The sequence below is a fragment of the Lactuca virosa genome, chromosome 1, assembly GCF_052849685.1.
Source record: "Lactuca virosa cultivar CGN04683 chromosome 1, Lactuca_virosa_CGN04683_v6, whole genome shotgun sequence".
In the NCBI taxonomy this organism is placed as follows: Eukaryota; Viridiplantae; Streptophyta; class Magnoliopsida; order Asterales; family Asteraceae; genus Lactuca; species Lactuca virosa.
In genome coordinates this window covers 47,992,486-48,014,248 of record NC_136426.1, presented here as the reverse complement: position 1 = coordinate 48,014,248, position 21,763 = coordinate 47,992,486, and the positions used below count along the sequence as shown (strand labels likewise).

Genomic DNA, 21,763 nt, shown 5'->3' with positions numbered 1-21,763 from the left:
AATACGACTCAATAAACATTCTGAAAACATTCTGACAGAATGAGAATAATAATAAAAAGTCTATAATAACCTTATAGACGATTTAATTAGTGAGAATGCGTGATAATGACAATAATTATGTAAGATTGAACGTATTGATATTATCAAATAACATATTTTCTTTTTCATTCTCACAGAATAGCACTATCCACACGTCCGCACAATAGATGTCAATCCACATTTGAACCTAGCTCTCTCTATATATATATATATATATATATATATATATATATATATATATACACACATATATATATATATATAGAGAGAGAGAGAGAGAGAAAGTACATGTTCCGATCCTAAAAATATATCTTTCTTAGAAATCTGACTCCATATGAATTAGATATGATTTTCATAAGATATAAATGTCAGCCACACACAAGGAATGTGTGACGTAAAAAGCTATGAAGAAAATCGTTGACCTTTAGCTAAAGTCGCCAAAATGAAAATTATAGTATTCTTTAACATAGGAATTTTGAGAAAAAATATCAGAAATGGAGTCCGTACGAGAGAGTTATGATTTTAGCAAATCATTTAATTATATAAAAATATGGACGAAAAATAAAGTAAGAGTTAGCCGTTGGGGTCTAAATGAAAGTTGTAGATCTTTTCGAGAGCTTTCCGGGGATATAAAGAATGTCAAAAACGGAGTTTGTATGATGAAGTTACAAACTTTACAAAATCTTTTTTGCGCCGCACGCGGTGCGCGACGTGCACTTCTAGAAGGTAAAAGCACGAACAACAGAGAGGCTGAAACGTGGCATAAAGCGGCTGTGGAGACATTTCCTTAAAATGCACAACGTGCACCCTATTTGCACGTTGTGCACCCTAAAAATCGCCAATAGATAGCCTCCAATGGCTCATTCTCTTCCCACACCTCCCAAGTTCTCACTCAAGTTGCTTCTGATTTTAGCCTATTTTCCCTTAGTTTTAGTCAGCGACGAATCCCTACGAATCGTAAAGTAGTAGTAGCTAACAAGTAGAAGCTCTGCCAGTGCAATTTCCGGACTTTTGTCTAGGAAATCTCTGCTAATACTTATTCGGTGCGCTATCCGTTAGTTGGGTCATCAGTAGAATCACCCAGATAGCTGTCAATGTTCTGAGTCATTGTCAAGGTGTCTCACTATATTGTATACTCTAATATGTATCATCTGTATGTTAGGACATAGTTACCCACTAGTATGCACTTAGGCAATTAGACTAGGATAATTCGTTGCTTGTTATATGGACTTTTGCTATATGTATATATATATATATATATATATATATATATATATATATATATATAGTTGAGTGCAGACCAACTATATGCTGTAAGCAAAAAGGGCGGACCAGGTTCGTGCTGAAGGCCAAGGGCAGACCACTTTTATGTTGAAGGTCATTATGTGTATGCATTGTATATGTATTGTGGTATATGGTATTTTGGGGAACTCACTAAGCCTAACACTTACCCAGTTGTTATAAATGTTTTTAGGTATTTCGTGAGAAGGGCAATGTTCGACTGTACACACATGCATTTTCAACATCTTTCCATTAAAAGTAATTATACTATGATATATTTAAATAAATTAAAATGAAATAAATTGCTTTGAAAATCGGGACGTTACACATGGTCTAACATTCAAGTTCCATGGGCTGCCCCTAAGGTCTTTCATGTAAATGCCATGAGCTACCCTCATGGTCTTTCAAACAAATGTCACGGGTTGCCCCATGGGTCTTCCATGCAAGTATCACAAAGACAACTAACATCCTACACAGTATAGTGAGAAAACTCACCAGACTCACAAAATCAGCTAAACCGCAACTAAGTGCCCCGCAACAGATGCTACAGTACTCATATCAAAACATACAAGGTCCAATCTTAGTTTACATCCATAATCCAACAATCTTGACCAAAAGTCAACCCAAGTCAACGGTCCAAGGTTAATCCTTAAAGTCAATAGCCCCAAAAAATTATGTCAGTGAATCGCCACGTCGTGGCCTTCCATTGGCAAAATCATAGCAACATAAAGACAAAACCGTCGAGTAGCCTCCAAGTCGCCACGACGTGACGGCCAAAGTGTCACGGTGTGGTAACTGGGTCTTAACAGCTTAATTGATTTAGTTGTTTTCTTTGTCCTTAAGAGCTCCAAAGCTCAGATCTGATACACCCCAAGGTCTTAATGGATAAAGTTTTCAACTTTATCCTTTAAGTCATCCCAATAAGCCAAAACTTCTAACCCTAAGTCCTTAATGACATCTTAAGACATGAGTTAACCGATTAAGCTCTTAACCAACCAAGTCACCCAACAACACTTTCCTGAAGACTTTCACACCCAAAATACACCATAAAAACTTGTTCTTTGGACATGCATGTCCAATGCATGTCTCACCCAAAATAGGTCAAAACCAAGGAAGAAAAAGGGCTCAAACTTGCACACAAGGCCAAATACACTAAGGAACACTAGATCTGGAACATATAATTTCAAATGGACCTCAAGTATCCATAAAGTTGCCAACTTTATGAAATATATTCCTTCAAACTCTCACAACATGAAAAAAAGGGACAAAAACGCTAGATCTAGAAACACAAACTAGAAAGCTTGGAACTTGAATACTCACAAGGGTCTAAAATATGCTCAAGATGGTGATGATGAAGTTGCTTGCTAGATTAATGCACCAAAAGTTCTTCTTCTTCTTCTTCTTCTTCTTGTTTAAGGTACCAAGAATACCAAAATGAACCAAAACTCTCTAAGGGAGGCTAAGGTTTGAGGTAGAGGGTTGGAGGCTGAAGAAGATGCCCTAATCCCATGGAAATGTTGCTTAAATATGGGAGGACACCCTCAAATTATAGGCTTGGGCTAGAACAGCTACCACATCGTGGCCAACCCACTACCACGTCATGGTACTCATTAAAAACATGCGTTCCATTTACTCCATGCCACGTTGTGGACATCCTTGCACCACGTCGTGGCACAAAGTTTTTCGTGAAACTCCATCTTTGGTACTTGATAAATAGTAAGCTAAATCAATCTAGAACATGGGTGTTACATTTTGGTTTAGCCTTTGAAAATGAGTTTTGAAGAAGTTATAATTTGTGACATCTTGGAATGACTTATGACTTATTAGAATAAAAAACAAGCAATAGTCAATATGTTAGCCAAACATTTTTAACTTATTGACTTTTGCCACTAAAAAGCAAATCCAAATACTTTTTCCATAAAGGCTATTTCACACTAATTTGGTGATACCAAAGTACATTTCTATTTGTTACATTTTCCATATGTAGGTAGTGAATGCACTATATAGCAATCTACTTTCAATCTACACATTTCTTTTTTGGTTTTTGCAATTTATTTTGGTTTCTTTACCAAAAACCAAAGTACATTGTCATTTGGTGTATTTTCCATATTTAGGTGGTGAATTCACTAAACAACAATGTACTTTGAATTTATTTGTTTATTATAACACCCTACTTTCATTTCTCATTACAATATTATAAGTTTTTTAAGTACATTGCTTTAATAAGAAAAACATTGAAAGTATAATGTTGTAATAGAAATAAAAGAAAGTATGATGAAGGTTCTAATGGTAATTTCTCATGAATAGCTAAAGTGATAATGTACTTTGAATTTACACCTTTTGTTTTTGTTTTTAGCGATTTGTTTTGATTTTTCTACCAAAAAACAAAGTACATTGCTATTTGTTATATTTTCCATATTTAGTTGTAAATGCACCAAATAATAATGTACTTTGAATTTACACCTTTTTGTTTTTGTTTTTTGCAGTTAGTTTCAAAGTACATTGCTATTTGTTGCACTTTTCATATATAGGGTTTAGGGTTTAGGTATCTAACATCTTTCTGTCTGTCTTTAATAATCATAACAGAATCTCTAGATTCCTCTTTTTCTTTGTCCCTATCACTCTGATTGTGATCCACCGACCAAGTTGCTCTCATATGTACCCCCTTTTCCTCCCCCAAAGGCCCAAACCCAAACCTAAGTCACCATGTGGTCTCATGGCACCGATTTGTTCAATTTAATTAAGTTTTTGAACAGTGTATCTGAAGTATGTTTGGCATTGAATTTGGATGTTGGTTGGATTATAATTTGAAGAGGGAAATGGCATAATGCTAATTACATCAAAGAATTAAAATTGTTATAATCCTATTTCGGTTTTAATGACATTCTATTTCGTTAAAAATTATATATTTTGTAAATAGAATTTCATTTTATATAATTGAATAAATGTTCCAAAATACAATGCTGTAATAGGAAGAAATGGAAGCATGCTTCTATTTATTGCATTTAACACACTTTCTGTACCATTTGCAGGTTGATGGTGTTTTTCGAATCAAAGCAGAGAACAGTCAGGAAGAACATTTGAGGAATCAATTGAAATGGGATTGATTTACATTGTTTGGCAGGTATTATTACGGTATAATTAATAATAATTAATTTATAATTCCATTGCATGGAATGAAAATCAGCCCAGGAGATGGAATCACATTCCATTCCTATTCTGTAATCCTTCACTCCATTCCATTCCGTTGTTGATTTCTCATTACCTAAAACTTGTGTTCATTTGGTTTTCAGGCAGGATTTAGAGAAGTACCAACTGGAGTTTTGGGCCCACTTTTACCTGAACAAGTAATGCAGTGTCAATCAGAGGAATATTGTGCTTCCCTGCTCAACCTTCTACCCTGACCGAATCTGTCCTACTCGATTAGGCAGTTAACCTCATGTCTGATGTCGTCCAATAAGAACATTTCCATAAAATGAATGCACACATCCCAGTAATCCATTGCATTGTATGACATGGGTAAATATGTAATTTACTATATTTTATTAGTATTACCAAAAAGTGAAACACATCAACAGACAAAAAAAACAGCACCTTCTGTCCCCGCAACGCGCGGTAAACACCCATAGTTTCTTATTATAGTTTATGTTTTTATTAATACTACTTTAATTCAATTAAAGGGACAACAAAACCCATTGGTAAGATTGCTTTTTCTTTTGCCAACGTACGTGCGTGCGATATTTGTCCAAAAATAAATAAAGTCGTTGAATATTTGCATGTACTACTTTTTAGGTGATTATTTTTCATGAATCAAATCAAGTATTTACTTAAATATAATGAGAAATAGTCAGGTAATTTATCTATATAAAATCAGTTTTATTACATTGTTTGTTATAAATTTAAGAGTAAACTACAAAAATGATCTGGCAATTATCGGGTCATAAAAGATAAAAAGAAAACACACAACAGAATATTATAGTTTTCAAATAAATACAGAAACAAGTAGAAATCCTTTGAAACAACTTGACACGTAACGATCTTAATCTACAACAGAAATAAAAAAACACAGCCATCAACTCCTCAAGTTTGCAAGGGTCGGAAATTATTTATAAAAAGGGTAACCCAATCACCATTCAATCATAAACGACTATAAGGCCCACCTCTCTACGTACGCTTAGCCATTTAAAAAGCACCTCATATTACAATTTACAAACCAGATTCTCTAAATCTGCATGTGCTGGATTGGGCTGGAATGACCATTTGTCGCAATTGATAGACTGCGTACTTTTGAGAAGATGGAAATCCATCCTACCACACACCACACAGTCTTCCATTTTTGTGCATGTGAGAAATTAAGATACTGCATATAATCTTCATCCTCGGTATCCATATCATCTCTGGGCTTTTTAGGGGAGTAATTTGAGATAACATGTTCAAATTCAGATGCAGGCCGTTTGGGGCTTTGACTTGATTGACCGGTTAGTCCAACAATAGTATTATTTTTCCAGTGGTTGTGGTTCTCGATGGTTGTAATAAGGCCTGTGTGATTGTTTTTCTGAGGAATCACCAAGTTAAGAAGGCCATTAGGGAGTGAGTTCAGGGTGGTACTGGTGGGTGGCTGAAGATGGTTAATCAGAGCAGCCTCATCTTCGAAAAAGACGACTTCCCTCCACTGTTCAGATGCTGATACTATCAGCTTTTCACCATCAGCCTGAAAGGAAACAAAATCAATTAAAACCAGTCCAATTATATATCAATTTACCCATCATTAAATCATTACAGTATTATATTTCGTTTGGATTTGTTTAACAAAAAGTTTGGACAATATCTGTAATGTTCGACCAAATTTGAAATCTGGTCCAAAAGAGTAAATATGAATTATGACAAGCTATGACGGTTGGAAATTGAAAAAAACAGAGTTTGTTACTTTTTTTTATAACATCTTTTAGGTTTTTTGGCAACTTGAAAACAGTTGGAATAGTACATTTTCTAAAAACAATGTCAACTCTTATTTATTATTATTATTATTATTATAATAGCAGGTGAAAATAATAAAAAAAAACAAAGTTTGCCATTCTTTTATAACATTTCTTGCTTTGTTGGCAATTTGAAAACAGTTTAAACAGTTTACTTATAAGGCAAAGTGTGTTTACTTTTTCTTCTATCCCACAACTGCAAACAGTATAATTAATGGTTCAATAGCTACTATAAATATTTAAATGGCTAAATCGGCACATTCATACAAATACAAGTGATGTTTTTGTATTTTCCCAGAGTAATTAAATAGATCAACTAAAGAAAGAGTACCGCTTTGTCATTTAAACAGTTCATACGATTGACAACCGAGATATTTATGAGAGTCAACTAGATCAACTAAAGAGAACAGAACTTACCTTTTTTTCGCTGGAAAGCTTATAGAAAGGAAGGAATATAGAATCGGAAACTAATCCCAACAAATGTCCATAAACATTAAAAACCACACCATGTTTGTTTTGATCATCTCTTGAATTAAGGTACAAGTATATCCCATTATCATCCTTACACTTCTCTGCATTGTTCATGATGATCTTCCAGTCGTTAGGACGAACCTTAAGTATCTGCAGATACGACAATATTAATGACATGATTGTTACTATGATTGAGCAATTAAGTGGACACTAGCAAGCACCCGGATAGAAACTGAAACAAAAAACAAGCAAAAAAGTTACATCTTTGAGCTTCTCTGGATTAATTGCATTGAGAGTACGGAGGTCCATCACAGTTTTTATGTTTTCTTTTATCAAACGTTTAGAGCAATCACTACGATGGTTGATCCCATGTAATCGATACACTTCATCGGATGAGGATGGATTCTCATGCTTGTTGTACTCTGAAAAGTGAAAACAGAAGCTATGGAAATATAATATCAATTATCAAATCAAATGTATAAAATAAAACATATATATAGGTACTTACTGAAATTGCGCTTGTCTTTAAGGAGAAAGGATTCTGTTTTTGCTTCTTTTACCCAAGTGCCAAAAACAGCATCCTTTGACCTTGCACCCAGCCTACACTTTCTCTTTCCCTTCCAGGTTGAATTGTGTGTAAATGAAATCTTATTTACGTAAACAATACCTTCTTTTAGTTTTAGGGAAGTGTTTCCTTGAAGTACTTTCTTTCCATTCCATTCATGGATGATCTTATTGTTAAATTCACAAGAAGTCCAATTCTCTGTTTCAAAATCATCACAATCACCCTCAAGAGCTATTATTTCAATTTCTGTTGCAGACTCAGCCCCGGTCTTCACAATCTGCCCTGAGTTTTGATCAACCAAAGTTACTACAAAGGGTTTATTGTCTTTTCCTTCAATATTCTTGCCTGTAGAAACTGGTGTTGAGATTCCATTTGAGAATTGAAATTGGAAAACCGATGATCCTGAAGTACTTGCTGTATTACCAGAATTCCTGATAAAATTACAACTACTTGTAAGCCAAATTTGTAGTTATCAAAAAGATCTACCAATGTTTTATTCTTTACCATGTCATGCCCCTCAACAGATCCAAGCCAGATTTCTCTTTTATCACCGAAAGAAATTTTTGCTGCATTGTGTTGATCTGGTATACATGAAGCAAGAGTAAGTGTTATTCATGGTACTCACTCTGTATATGACAATCTTATCTACAACATTGATGGACAGGGGTTGAATGATAAAATAATTGCAAGATGAACTCAACAAATGAAAAACCTTGAATCAAAGAAACCGCCTTGTAGTGTGTTTGGCTTATTTGAAGCCCTAGACCTAGCCCAAACTACTTCACAAAGAAAATTTCCATTTACAGTTTTACACGGATGATATATATATATATATATATATATATATATATATATATATATATATATATACACCCAAATTCTGTAAGCTGTTGAACTAACATATTTAGTAAAAAACTATATAAGCTAATGAAGCTGGGTAGATAATAATTGATACTGTGAAAACAGTAAGGTCATTTGCACAACTAGGATGAGAAACACAACCGTATTTTGTAACATTTTATTGAACTTTGTAGTGTACAATGCATTATAGGAAAAAAAAATGATAAAGTTATATGGATTGTAGAAAGATGATGTGACAATCCATTGAATTCTATGGAGTTCAATGCATTGTAGAAGCCTTAAATATGTTTGTGTGTGTGTGAGAGAGAGAGAGAGAGAGAGTTACATCTGCAGAAATTATAGGCCATAAAGTTCCCTTACATAAGTTGACCACTTGCTCCATTTCCGCCCTGTGAAATAATTCAGGAACATATTATGCATTACTGATTCCAGTGTAATTCATAAGCATCGGAAAGAATATACAGATTTTAGCAGAAAGGTATAAGAATCTTATTACTTTGTTGAAGCCGTAACCCTTGCGAGTTCATCAACTAAACTTGTCCTTGCTCCTGCTCCTGCTCCATGGTTGTTATCATCTTCAGACTGTTGATTAACCACCGCCATTTTCAATTTAACTTCTCCAAACATAAAAGATGGTGTAACACACACAGAGAGAGAGAGAGAGAGAGAGAGAGAGAGAGAGAGATTCACATTGGCATGAATCGTAGGCCACATAATTTTAAGGTATAGGCGAATCAACCGCTCTATTTCCGCCCTGCGAAAACAGCGACGTGAATAGAACACTTGATGAACAGATCGTGCAGTCTCATGTAACTAATTTCAGTTTAGTTCATAAGCTAGAACATATAAAATTAGGAAAAAATATAAATTTTCGTACTCTTTTGAAGCATTAACCCTAGCGATATCATCAATTGAAGTTGTGCTCCCTCCTGATCCATGGTTGATATCATCTTCCAACTGCTGATTCACCACCGCCATTTTCAAATTGTTCAAGCTCAAAGTGTGTGTGTGTTATCGAAAGGTGTTTATGCGACTGATTTGCTCGTGCGATCGAACCCCGACTTTTATCGATAAAACGGAGCAAATGGCCCACCACACCGCGTTGATCTCAGGCGCCATCACTAAACAAGAAAAAAAGTGTTGTCACCAACGATGCACCACGGACCTTTTTTGGGTTCGTTATAAGCAGTTATATGCAGAATCTTAAAGTTGCTCTTTGCCACCAACGAAATGTCTTTTTTAGATAGCCCCTCGAGGGTTGGTTGGGATGGAAAGGTCAAAGGAACATTATTCTAATCCGGGTGGATCAATATTTTTAATTTATTCTTTTATCTTATGAATAATTCATGTTTATACATTACTAAAAACAATACTATTTAAATAATAAATTCACTTTTTCAATAACTCGTTTTGAACCAATAAGTTTGAGATTGACACGTCAATAATTATCTTTGAAACCAATCAAAACTCTAAACTAGTACACATCAAATGTGATAACATGCTTTACATGTATTATGATCAATTGAGTTAACTATATCATATACCATGATATTTAAAACAGAAACATGCCTTACCCAATCAAGAGTGGTTCGGACTAATGATACCGGATGAGATTTTAAGTTCAAATGTTTTTGGATGCCTGTATAGTTCTATATACTTTTAACAAAAAAAAAAAAAAAAAAAAAAAAAAAAAAAAAAACCCCTTAATGGATGTTTCATAAAGAGTAAATGATTTGACTTTCATCATTTTATGAATTTCATTTAAGTGTTGAATTGACAATACAATGCCCTTTCTTTTGGCTTATATGGAGTAGGAATGAACGTTTGGACCAAAAAACCAAATCGGAACCGAAACCGAATAAGTAGCGATTGAGATATTCGGTTTGGTTCCCAGTTCTTAGTTTAAGTGTTTGTTCGCTTTTTGGTTTTTTCCTAGTCTGGTTCCGAACACCTTCTTAGATAACACATTTCTTAATAGAGTCGAACCAAATAAGGACCGATTAAACTATTCGGTTCAGTTCCTTGTTCTTAGTTTAAGGCTTATTCGGTTCCGGTTTGGGTCGGTTTCGGACCAAATAACATCCCTAGATAGACTTTTCTATTTTCTGACCAAAGAGATCGATGAGGGATGGAATTGGATCCCAGAGGGTAATTTTCAGCGTCTTTCGCTAGATCTTATTTAGAAAGTGGCACTCTCGATAAACTTTTTTTCCTTCAAGATGGAACTCTATTGTTCCTCTAAAGTTGAATGCATTAACTTGAAGATTGTGGTTAATTTGGGTATCTACACAAATAAAATTGGTTGATAAATAGATTGATGTTGATATTGTGTTATGCCCTATTTTGTGTCTCTCATAATGACACTATTGACGATCTCTTCATAGTTTGTCCAGTTGTGAGACAAATTTGGAGTCAAATAGGAAGGTGGTGGGAATTTAATGCCACTTATCATACCATGATTGTAGATTGACCAATTGGTTAGCATAAAACAACCTTGAATGCAGCTCAAAGAAAATCGTTTGATATAGTCAGTATCATAAATCTTTGGAATTTCTGAAACAACATTGTGTTGGAGCGGTTAAACCAAGGAAACGAAGATTTTCGATAAGAATGTTTCCTAATCTTCTTTTTGGATTTTTATTAGCAAGCAAAAAGTATAGAATGAATTGAACCTGTGGCTTCACAACCCTAATTTTGCTATTTCCTTTTTGTAACATGTCATTTGTTCTAACATCTTGCTAGTAGTTAAAAAAAACCCTTTGGTGTTCCAAGAAAACAATGGCCACGTTTGTTTATTGTCTGATTCTAAAGGATTTGGTTATGAGATTTTACTTTTAGATGCTTAAGGCTTGTTTGACAGCGAGTGTTTGAGAGCTTCTACCTTTTAGCTTTTAACAAAAAATTAGATTTAAACAATACATTTTGTTTGTGAGTACGAGCATTTAGTTTTGTTTAAAAAAATTTCAAATCTAAAAGTTACTTTATGCAGCGTTTAAAAAATATTGAGTTTTTTTTAGCAATTTCTAGAATTTCCTTTTATATATTTATATTTTTAAACAATTATTTTTTTATGTAATTTTACACATTTCAAAAGCTTCCAACTTTTTTTGGCAAACACTTATATAACTAATAAAAGCTATAACATCCAACTACTACCGACTATTAACTTCCAGGTACCGACTACCAGCTAATAGCTAGTTTTGCTAAATACGTCAATATGTTAAGGGTTTACAACTTATCTTAAATGTTTTCCCAAACAAGCTGTATTTCACAACTTTTCACCTAACGCATAACAACACGGACATTCACTTTCATGCTTCATTTTGAGGATTTAAAAATTGTTTGATATTCTTTGAACCTGCCAAAATCGCCCGCATGAACACCTTATCTTCTTTAGGAATGTATGGAAGAAAAAATTGAGAATTTCAACACTTGCCATATATAAGGTGTTCATGCGGGTGATTTTGGTCTTGGTCACTAACTTTTTAATAATATATTATACATATATAACAACATGATATGGTCTTAGTCACTGTTCGACCTTGCTGAGTTGAGAAACCCTAATTCTCGGCCTTTAGGCCATATTAAAGGCACTAACTCCTAGGTTTTGCATCATTTTTCTAAAAATAACTAACAACGAGAATTTTATTTTTAGTACTTATATTTGTTATACTTTTAACGAGACATCGTCCTATCGAACTCTTTCGGCTAACAACAATCCACCACACAAAGAAGCGGTGAGTGAAAAATACTTTCATTTAACGGTCATTTTATAGGTTGTTTATTTATACATATCTTATAACATGACTTTATGAATGAGGCATGGTCTTGATTCGACTAACGATAATTAATTAAACATATGATGATACATGTTGTAATAATTTCTTTACATATAGTAATGTATTACACACACATACACACACATATATATATATATATATATATATATATTTCATATTCTTTTATAAACTTTTATAATTATATGTGGGGTGAATTTAAAATAATTTAAAATTGGATGATTTAATTAAATAATCTTTAATTAAATTTTAACTAATTAATTTTTTAAATCATTATCAATATATCAAATCAATTATGCATATTTATTTTCCTATTTTAATTAATCAGATTTAAACAAATTAAAATAATAATTAAAACTAAAGATAGACCCTAAATTTGAAATTATTGCTAAAAATCTGAAACCTCAAAAACTCGGTAGGCCGCACCGCATCCTGTGACAACAATTTCTTTTATGATTTTTGTCAGTTTTATATCTTGTGCATATAGCAAAAAATTAAGGATTTGATACCACTGTTGGATTTTATTTGCAACTATACACTAGACTAAGGCAACGAAAACATTCAAAAATCATCATAAGTGTACATACACCCTAGGATGTAAGTTTTACTATTGTAGCAACGTACTTTTAAAACTATCCTAACAAGCTAAAAGAGAAGGGATTAAAACACTAACCTTTTGACAAATCGATTTATCCTTGAAGCTTGATTCCTTTGATCTCTTGTTGCTCTTGGAAATACTAGTACCCAAAGTAGCATACATCTAATGGTTCACACCTAAAAGTCAATAACCCTTGAAACTAAATGCGAGAGATATGAGAAAGGTAAAAATCAGATTTTGTAGCCTTCCAGGAGGTATGCATGGGACGGAAATATGAGCACCCAAGGCCCCTTTATATAGTTACGGTGGTAACAATTAAATATTGAGATTTAATCCAGATTTAAATTGTTTCCTTATTTGTTACTAGGATTAATTATAGAAGTCTACAAGGGGTCTTCTAAAATCGTCCATGCTATAAGCCTTCCCGAATGTTTCTGTTGTTCAACTATTGAACAATTAACATTCAGTCCTTGTACCTCTAGATTAATTACAATTAATCCAAAATTAGTTCTAAATTAATTCTAATTAATTTAACTAGTTTCTAATTAATTTATTAACATGTAATAAATTAATAAACCATTTTCTCCACCTCCTAAAACTATTTCTAGTTATTTTTGCTCTTTAGGGCAACCCCAAAATGACTTGTTCATTATTCCCAAAGTTACACCAATTAGTTATGATATTTGACACCTATTTCCAACAATGACAACTTAAATTTTAGTCTCAGAGCTCTTCATAATGATGTCCGTAACCTAGCTAAGTACATCAAGGCTAACACGGTGATCAAGGTGTATACTGAACATGGAAACAAAACTTTGTTAACATATTTTATGTCTCTAATGACAAGCCCATAGTTGTCATTGAGGAATTAAATGCATGATATGGAAAATAAACAATGGTAGTAATAAAACATATCATAGTACGATGCATAATGATTAAGAGAAAGAACAAGAAAAATCTTATGACAATGATTTTCTATTGGATGAAGAGAATAAAGTAGACACGGATGACTTCAAAATGAGCATTGATGATGGGGTTCATTGGAAGAGGTTTCTGATGATGATAGGAAACGAAGAGTGCCATTAGAGAAAATGGGGAAAGAAAAAGGTGTTCGTGTGGAGAGTTTCACAAAGTTACTCTTTATATTGGACACATCTAGAAGAAAAAGAAAGATATAAAAAACAAGGTTGACACACATGCTTTAGAAACTAGATAAACTTGAATTAAAAAAATGATGGTGTAAGGCTAAGAACTTACTGTAAAGGAGTGGTTCCTGGAGTCGATGCAAGTGATACATGTGTGGTAGGTGGAGAAAATGATAAAGAAAATAAAGTGAAAGGGTAAAGATGCAACTAATGGAAATCTTTATAGTTGGCATCTTTAAGCATCTAGGTTATATAACAATTAATGGAGATTGGTATGTGAATACATACAATCACAACCACACTTGTTTGCATTCAAGAAATATAAGATCTTGCACAACTACTTTCTTGTCAAGGCAGGTTACGAACAAAATTGAATCTAACCCACAAATCCCATAACGAGCTTTGCAAGATAACCTTTAGAAAAAAATGCAAAGTGGGTGTTTCTTTACAGAAGATATTCAGGGCAATGACTGCAACAACAAAACATGTCATTGGAGATTACACCAAGAAATACGAGGTACTAAGAAACTATGTTCTTGAGTTGCAGTCCACTAATCTGGAAACTACAGTGAATGTTGTCTATGAGCCAAATATGTCTTCACCTAGCAATACTATTATGGTTATATGTTATTAAAATCAGAAATAAATTGCTATTATGCGTAAGGACATTGAAGTATGTTGATATTACCTTTTTTTGTTAAATTTAGTCCTAATAACAAGGTTTTTCATACAATCACTCTTTGTTGGTTGCTATTTCTTGGAGTTGGCCCTTTTAAAATAATGTAAGAAATAACAATTTACTTCTAAATTTCGGTTCGAATAATTTATTTGAATTTTGTTTCCTACTAATGCATCATGATTTAAAAATATATCCAATATGACATTGTTCTTCAAGTTCTTTTTTTTCTTATTATTACTTTAAGCTTAGAGATTTCTATTTATTTTTATGTTTTTGTTTTTTAGAAGTTCTAATTATTCGTTAGCAAATCTATCATTTCGTGAAATTAATTGGGAAGGTTGTTGAAGAAGGAATGAATATATGTGTGTGTGACTCACTTCATGGTTTGTGTGTCAATGGGGACTTTAAGTAATTTATTTTCATTTATTGTGTGTGCTATAATTTAATTTTGTTAGCCTATATGTTGTTAGCCTATATGTTTATGGGCCCTTTAGGCTTTAGCCTATTAGGATTTGGTCTTAGCTAGTATTTATACGTATTGGAGTTATGTTATAAAGAACTTCCTTCGTGGGAAGAATATGTGGGGCTATGTCAGTGGGACTAAATCCAAACCTTTGGTGCCTCAAGCTGAGAATTTCGATTTGCTAGTTGATGCTTGGAAGACTAATAACTCCAAGGTCATTACTTGGATTAACAATTCTGTTACACAGTTTATTGGTATGCAGTTGGCCAAGTATAACACAACAAAGGACGTTTGGAATCAGTTGGAGAGACTGTATACTCAGTTTAACTTTGCTAAACAGTATCAGTTAGAATATGATATTCCTGTCCTTCAACAAAATGACCTGGGTATTCAAGATTTCTCTGCTGCTATGTCTGATTTGTGGAATCAATTGGCTCTTACTGAATCTAAAGAGTTAAAGGATTTTAAGCCTTATATTTATAGGAGGGAAGAACAACGTTTGGTCCAGTTTTGTTATGGCATTGCGTTCTGATTTTGAAGGCCTACGTGGAATGATTCCACATCGCTCCCCCTTCCCTCAGTGGATTCTGTTGTTCATGAGCTAATTGTTGAAGAGACTCGTATCAAGTCTCACGTGGATTAAGGGTTTAAAGCAACCTCCACTCCTACTTCCACTCCAGTTGTGCTTGCTGTTTCCTTTAATCAGTCTCGACAAACTCTAAGGGATGCCTATGATGAGTCTACATTTTCCAAATAGAAAAATGATTGGAAAGCTCAGTGTCCATTGCTAGTCAACAAAGGTAAATTTGGTCAGCCTCAGTCGGGACAACAGAGTGGGTCTGGTCGGCAGAAGTTTCAACCATGCGTTGGATGCCAAGGTTTTTGAAAGTTTTAGACAGTATTTGGCCTTCAAACCTAATGCCATGTCTGCATCCATGTCTCATTTTGGTCATGCTTCATCTGTTACCTCAAGTATACCTTCATCTTTGTGGATTTTAGATTTTGGTGCAACCCATCATATGACTCCTTATTTTTCATCGTTTACTTCTTTTTCACGTATGTCATTTGTATCTGTTATGTCTGCTAGTGATACATCTATGACAGTTGAGGGTGTTGGGTCTCTTTCTAATCCTCATATGTATCTTCCTGATGTTTATTACATTCCCAAACTCATAATGAATCTTGCTTCAGTTACCCAGTTGTGTAAGTCTGGTAATTAGGTGTTCTTTTCTGATCCCATCTGTGTTATACAGGTCCAACACACTCAGAAGGTGGATTGGGATCGGTCGTAGGGTGGGAGAACTTTATGTCTTGGAGGTTCTCAAAGTATTTGATGTTGCTGCCTCCAACATTGATTTTTCTTCTTTTCATTTGAGTCCTTTCTCGTCTCAGTTTTATCTTTGGCATTCCCGTTTGGGACATGTGTTTGTATCACGTTTGAATTTTCAAGCCTCTAGTGGTGTTTTAGGTCATTTGAACACTTGTGATATTTCTGATTGTAGTGGTTGCAAACTGGCATATTTCTCTGCTTTATCTTTCAGTAAAAGTATGTCTTGTTCTATTGCTCATTTTGATATTATTCATTCTAATGTGTGGGGTCCTGCACCAGTATCCACAAAGGGTGGGTCGACCTATTATGTATCTTTTATAGTTGATTTTACTCGATATACCTTGGTTTATCTTATGAAACACATATATGATTTTCTTGGCATTTACAGCAATTTTAGAGCTCTTGTTAAAACTCAACATTCGACTGTGATAAAGTGCTTCAGGTATGACTTACGGGTTGAATATACTTCTAATGATTTTACTTATGTACTTGGTTCAGATGGTACCATACACCAATCATCGTGAACTGATACTCCTCAGCAAAACGGTGTGTAGAATGGAAACACCATTATATTGTTGAGACAGCCCACTCATTGCTCTTGTCTGTGCAGGTTCCTAGTGCTTTTTGGGGAGAAGCAGTCTTAACTGTTGTTTATGTGATTAATTGTATCCCTACTGCATTGAATTTAAGAATGTCTCCTTTTGAGAAGCTATATGGCCACCTACCAGACTACTCTACCAGACTACTCTGCTATACGAGTCTTTGGATGTACTTGTTTTGTTCTTCGTCCTCATGTTGAGAGGAACAAGTTGGGACCTAAATCTGTTATTTGTATATTCTTGGGGTATGGTGTTGGAGATAAAGGATATCATTGCTATAATCATGTGAGTCAGAAGTTATATCTTTCCCGTCATGTCACTTTTTTGGAACATATTCCTTTCTACTTGATTACTGTTACAACCTACAATGTAACGAAGTTAGATCTTCTGTATATTGATCCTTCTGATGAGGATGTATAGGCTCGGGACTCATCTATGCCGCCTGATCCTCCAGTTCATGACCCACCCACTTCTTCAGAAAGTTCATGTGACAACTGTCAATTATGGATCAAACAAAGTCAACAAGTCAACCAAGTCAACTCGACTAGTATTAGGATTTTAGGATAAGCGCTATGTTTCCTAACGTTCCTAATGTACAACTTACATATATTAATACAAAGTACCTCTCTTTTCACCAATTATTGAATAAGAATCCTATTTAGGATTAACAAGTGAAATTCGATAATTCAAGTATACATTATTTCAGTATAAATAATATTCATAACACAATGTGCTAATATCCTTGATGATATTGAGTTTTTTTATAATAATTTGAATTTTTATGAGTCAAATTAAGTAATTATACATTATTTTACCACACTTTTTATAAAATATCACTCTTTTTATAAAAAAAATGCCAACATTTTATAAAAATAAAGATGGTTGACTTTGTGGGTTATGGAATCCATAAACTAGACATGATGGTTCCCATCTTCCCAACAAAATCCTTACCCAACATACAACCAAGTCTTTATACAACATATAACCATGCATACCCACCCCACCCCCTCCCATCTCTGTCTCTTTTAATTGCGGCCGAGAGGCCTTTCACCAACATCATCATCTTCATTTTCATCTTCATCTCTCAAGAAAAAGATTCAACCTTCCATAGATTAATTCTTCCATGTTGGTTCTTTAGTTTTTGGTAAGTACTTCCTTCATAATTTAGTGATTCTACACACTTATAAACTAGTTTCAATCCATTTACACACATTATCATGTGTTATTATCCATATGATCTTCAAATCTTCAAGTGTTCTTGTCTTGGATCCTTCCATCTACAACCTTTATCCACGAAGAAAACACCCATAAGGTGAGTTCATACCCCTTATTTTTGAGTTTTCCATATTTTAGGGGGGAATACAAGTAAACTTATATAATAACTCAAGTTGTTATGCATGCTTCTTCTTTAAGTTGTGTAAATGTGTTATATGCATGAAAAGATATTATTACTTAGTTACTTGAACATTTATATGTTGTGTTTAGAAATGTGAAACTATGAAAAACAAGTATAAACATACCATATGTTCTTGAGAAAAAGGGTCACAAAAACAAAACTATAAAAACTATGGATTCTATGAACATAATATGACTTCTCTATACAACTCAAAATATGTTATTTTTGGCATGTGTTATGAAACTAGTTAAAAATATCAAAGATTTGGTTTTATAAAAAGAAAATCTAAAAACCCACCATTTTTATGCAAAAATAGGGGTTTCTAGCAAAAATGGTCATGACTAAGTTATGATACCACTTTTGTGAGACTTGACCTAAAATATGTTATTTTAAACATATAAGGTTAGTTTGGCTTAATAGCCACAAAATGGTAAAAATAAATTTTACAAGGTTTACAACTAAATTTTTACCGGTTAGTGACGTTAAAAAGGTCAAGAACTAGAAAAATGGTTTTAACATACTAAATGTTCCTATACTTGTGTTAGATGTAAATTATATGATATAATCTTTTTAAAACATCTAACATGTAAACTTATATATATATATATATATATATATATATATATATATATATATATATATATATATATATATATACGGATATATGTGGACACAACGAAACATTTATAATAAACTATAATAGATATAGTTTATGGGTCATTAACTTTATTTTATCATTTTGGGACAAAACAAATAATTAATTAAAGGTATAATTATTCTACACTATGTATTTACTATGGAAATGTAATATTTCCACTTACAAAAGGGTTTTCATTACACTATACATAAACCTGTTGATATAATTTTGTGAGACATAGTCTTCACCGTACCTACCAGAGTACACACTAAAGTCCCGAATTATAACCAGAATCTCGGTATGAGAGTGTGACACTTGTGTATAGATCTATACGGGACTGACAATCCCGCACCTAAGTTGTTATCTACAGCTAGACCAGCAGGCCTGGGGTGACAAATTGTCTAACATTCCGACACCTGAAGAACGTCGCAGCAGGCCAACTAGTTTTAGAATGGTTGTAATAACTCACATGGGGTATTAACAATACATTTGGTTTACGGGGCTAACATACATTCAAATGGTTTTATATAATAATAAAACTACATGATATTATTTTCCAGTACAACAATACTTACATTTTTGGTCTTAGGGTTTAAGACCTACAACTCATTTTTAAAGAAAATATTAGATTTTCTGAAAGCGTACACTATCATTTTACAAGGAAAAGTTACAGATTGTTCTCCTACAAAACTATTATGAACTCACCAACTTAATTGTTGACACTTTTTCAAAACTGCTTGTATTCTCAGGAAACCAGTAAACAAGTAATCAAAAGGTTTTGAGGATGGGGCGTCACAGCGTCACATTAAGTACTTTTGTCATATTTATTTGGTATTAAAACAAACAATGTTTGGATACAATGTAATCTTCTAAATTATAATTATGATGGTTGCATGGCTTTGGTCACTATTATTCATTATGTTATGATACTATACATGAAGTCATCCATCCCCAGACGTTTCCGCCATCCTGGTTTGGGGGTGTGACAGTTCATCGACTCCTACTCATGAGTCCGCCCCTTCGACTTTTGAGATTGATGACCCACCTCCACCACTCCTTAGGAGGTCCACTCGTCCTATCAAGTCCACCAAGCTTCCAGATTTTGCTTACTCTACATATTCAGGACAATTTGCTTCATTTATAGCGAGCATCCATTATCTGTCTGAACCTGAATCGTATAGAGAAGCTATATTAAATCCTTTTTGGCATAATGTTATGGTTGAGGATCTCACTGCTCTTCATCAGACTCATACATGGGATTTGGTTTCCTTCCCCCTGGGAAACATACGATTGGTTGTCGTTAGGTGTACAAGATAAAAATAAAAGTTGATGGTCTGTTGAGCAGTACAAGGCCAAACTTGTAATAAAGGGTATTCCTAACAATACGGGTTTGACTATAAGGAGACCTTTGCCTCAGTGGCAAAGATGATGACAGTTCCTACTATGATTGCAGTTGCATCCGTTCGATAGTGGAAGATCTTTTAAATGGATGTCAAGAATGCTTTTTTGAATGGTGACTTCCATGAAGAGGTTTATATGTCTCCTCCCCCAGGAATTCGGCACCGGCCGGGTGAGGTTTGTTGGCTTCACAAAGCTTTATATGGTCTCAAGCAAGCACCTCGTGCTTGGTTTGAGAAATTCTCCACAGTAATTACCTCTCTTGGATTTGTGTAGAGTAATCATGATTCAACTTTGTTTGTTAGATGCTCGAGTACAGGACGAATTCTTTTGTCCTTATATGTGGATGACATGATTATTACTGGTGGTGACCATGGTGGTATTGAGTCTTTGAAGCATGATCTAGCTCATCGATTTTCTATGAAGGATTTGGGCTTGTTGCGTTATTTCTTGGGTATTGAGGTAGCTCAGTCTAAGAAATGGTATCTTCTTTCTCAGACTAAATATATATCTGACTTGTTTACACGGGCGGACCTCTTTAACAATCAGACTGTTGATACTCCTCTTGAAACCAATGCATTGTACTCTCCTACTGATGGTGTTCATTTGTTCGATCTGAATCTTTATCACACTGATGTCGGAAGTTTGGTTTATTTCACAGTTACTCGTCCGGATATTGCTCATGTTGTTCATGTTTTCAGTCAGTTTGTTACTGCTCTTATCTCTCTTCATTGGGGAGCTGTACTCTGTATTCTGAGATATCTTCGTGGCACTCAGTTTCAGACCATCTTATTTCCCTCGACGTCTTCTCTTGAGCTACGTGCCTATATTGATGCTGATTGGGATGGCGATCATCATGATCATAAATCTACCACTGGATTTTGTGTATTTCTTGGAGAGACAGGATGTTGTCACTAGATCTTCCACGGAGGTTGAGTATCGTGTTATGGTTGTGACTACATGTGAGATTATCTTGTTACGGAGGCTTCTTGTAGATATGGGGTTCACATTTATTCACCTACTCCCTTGCATTGTGAAAACAAAAGTGCGATACAAATTGCGAAGAATTATGTATTCCATGAGCAGACGAAGCACATTGAGATTGATTGTCACTTCACCCGTCATCACTTACAGCTCGGAACCATATTGCTTTCGTTTGTTTCATCAACCTTGCAACTTGCGGATACTTTTACGAAGGCTCTATCGGCATCTCGGTTTCGTTTCTTGTGTGACAAACTCTCAATGTTTATTGTTGTGACATTGTGAGTTTGAGGAAGGATGTTAGCCTATATGTTGTTAGCTCACATGTTTATGGGCCTTTTAGGCTTTAGCCCATTAGGGTTTCTTAGCTAGTATTTATTCTTCCCTTGCTTCTTTATAGCCTTTACGCTTTCACTGAAAATCTTATAATTTCTCAGTTTCAATAATCATATGGCATTATTATCAAATTTAATTAAGGGGACACCATGACACATTGGTAAGATTGCTTTTTGTTTCGCCCACGTGCGTGCGTGCGATATTTATTCAA

At 34.2% G+C, this 21,763-nt stretch overlaps 1 protein-coding gene across 3 annotated transcripts; it reads right to left on the bottom strand.

The window, feature by feature from the left end:
- Positions 1-5,268: 5,268 nt before the first annotated feature.
- On the bottom strand, positions 5,269-9,381 carry LOC145122082 (calmodulin-binding protein 60 A-like). Of its 3 annotated transcripts, XM_079057765.1 has the most exons (9): positions 9,071-9,381; positions 8,884-8,947; positions 8,690-8,775; positions 8,519-8,582; positions 7,837-7,913; positions 7,276-7,763; positions 7,029-7,189; positions 6,714-6,917; positions 5,269-6,031 (listed from the first exon to the last, which is right to left on the bottom strand). In XM_079057765.1, exons 1-9 carry the CDS (start codon positions 9,169-9,171, stop codon positions 5,543-5,545), a joined length of 1,734 nt encoding a protein of 577 aa, XP_078913891.1. In that variant the 5' UTR covers positions 9,172-9,381; the 3' UTR covers positions 5,269-5,542. The 3 variants fall into 3 exon arrangements, with proteins under 3 accessions (XP_078913891.1, XP_078913920.1, XP_078913950.1); XM_079057794.1 differs by lacking the exon at positions 8,884-8,947 and having other exon boundaries at positions 9,071-9,181; XM_079057824.1 differs by lacking the exons at positions 8,519-8,582; positions 8,690-8,775; positions 8,884-8,947; positions 9,071-9,381 and adding an exon at positions 8,045-8,135.
- Between the last annotated feature and the right edge of the window lie 12,382 nt (positions 9,382-21,763).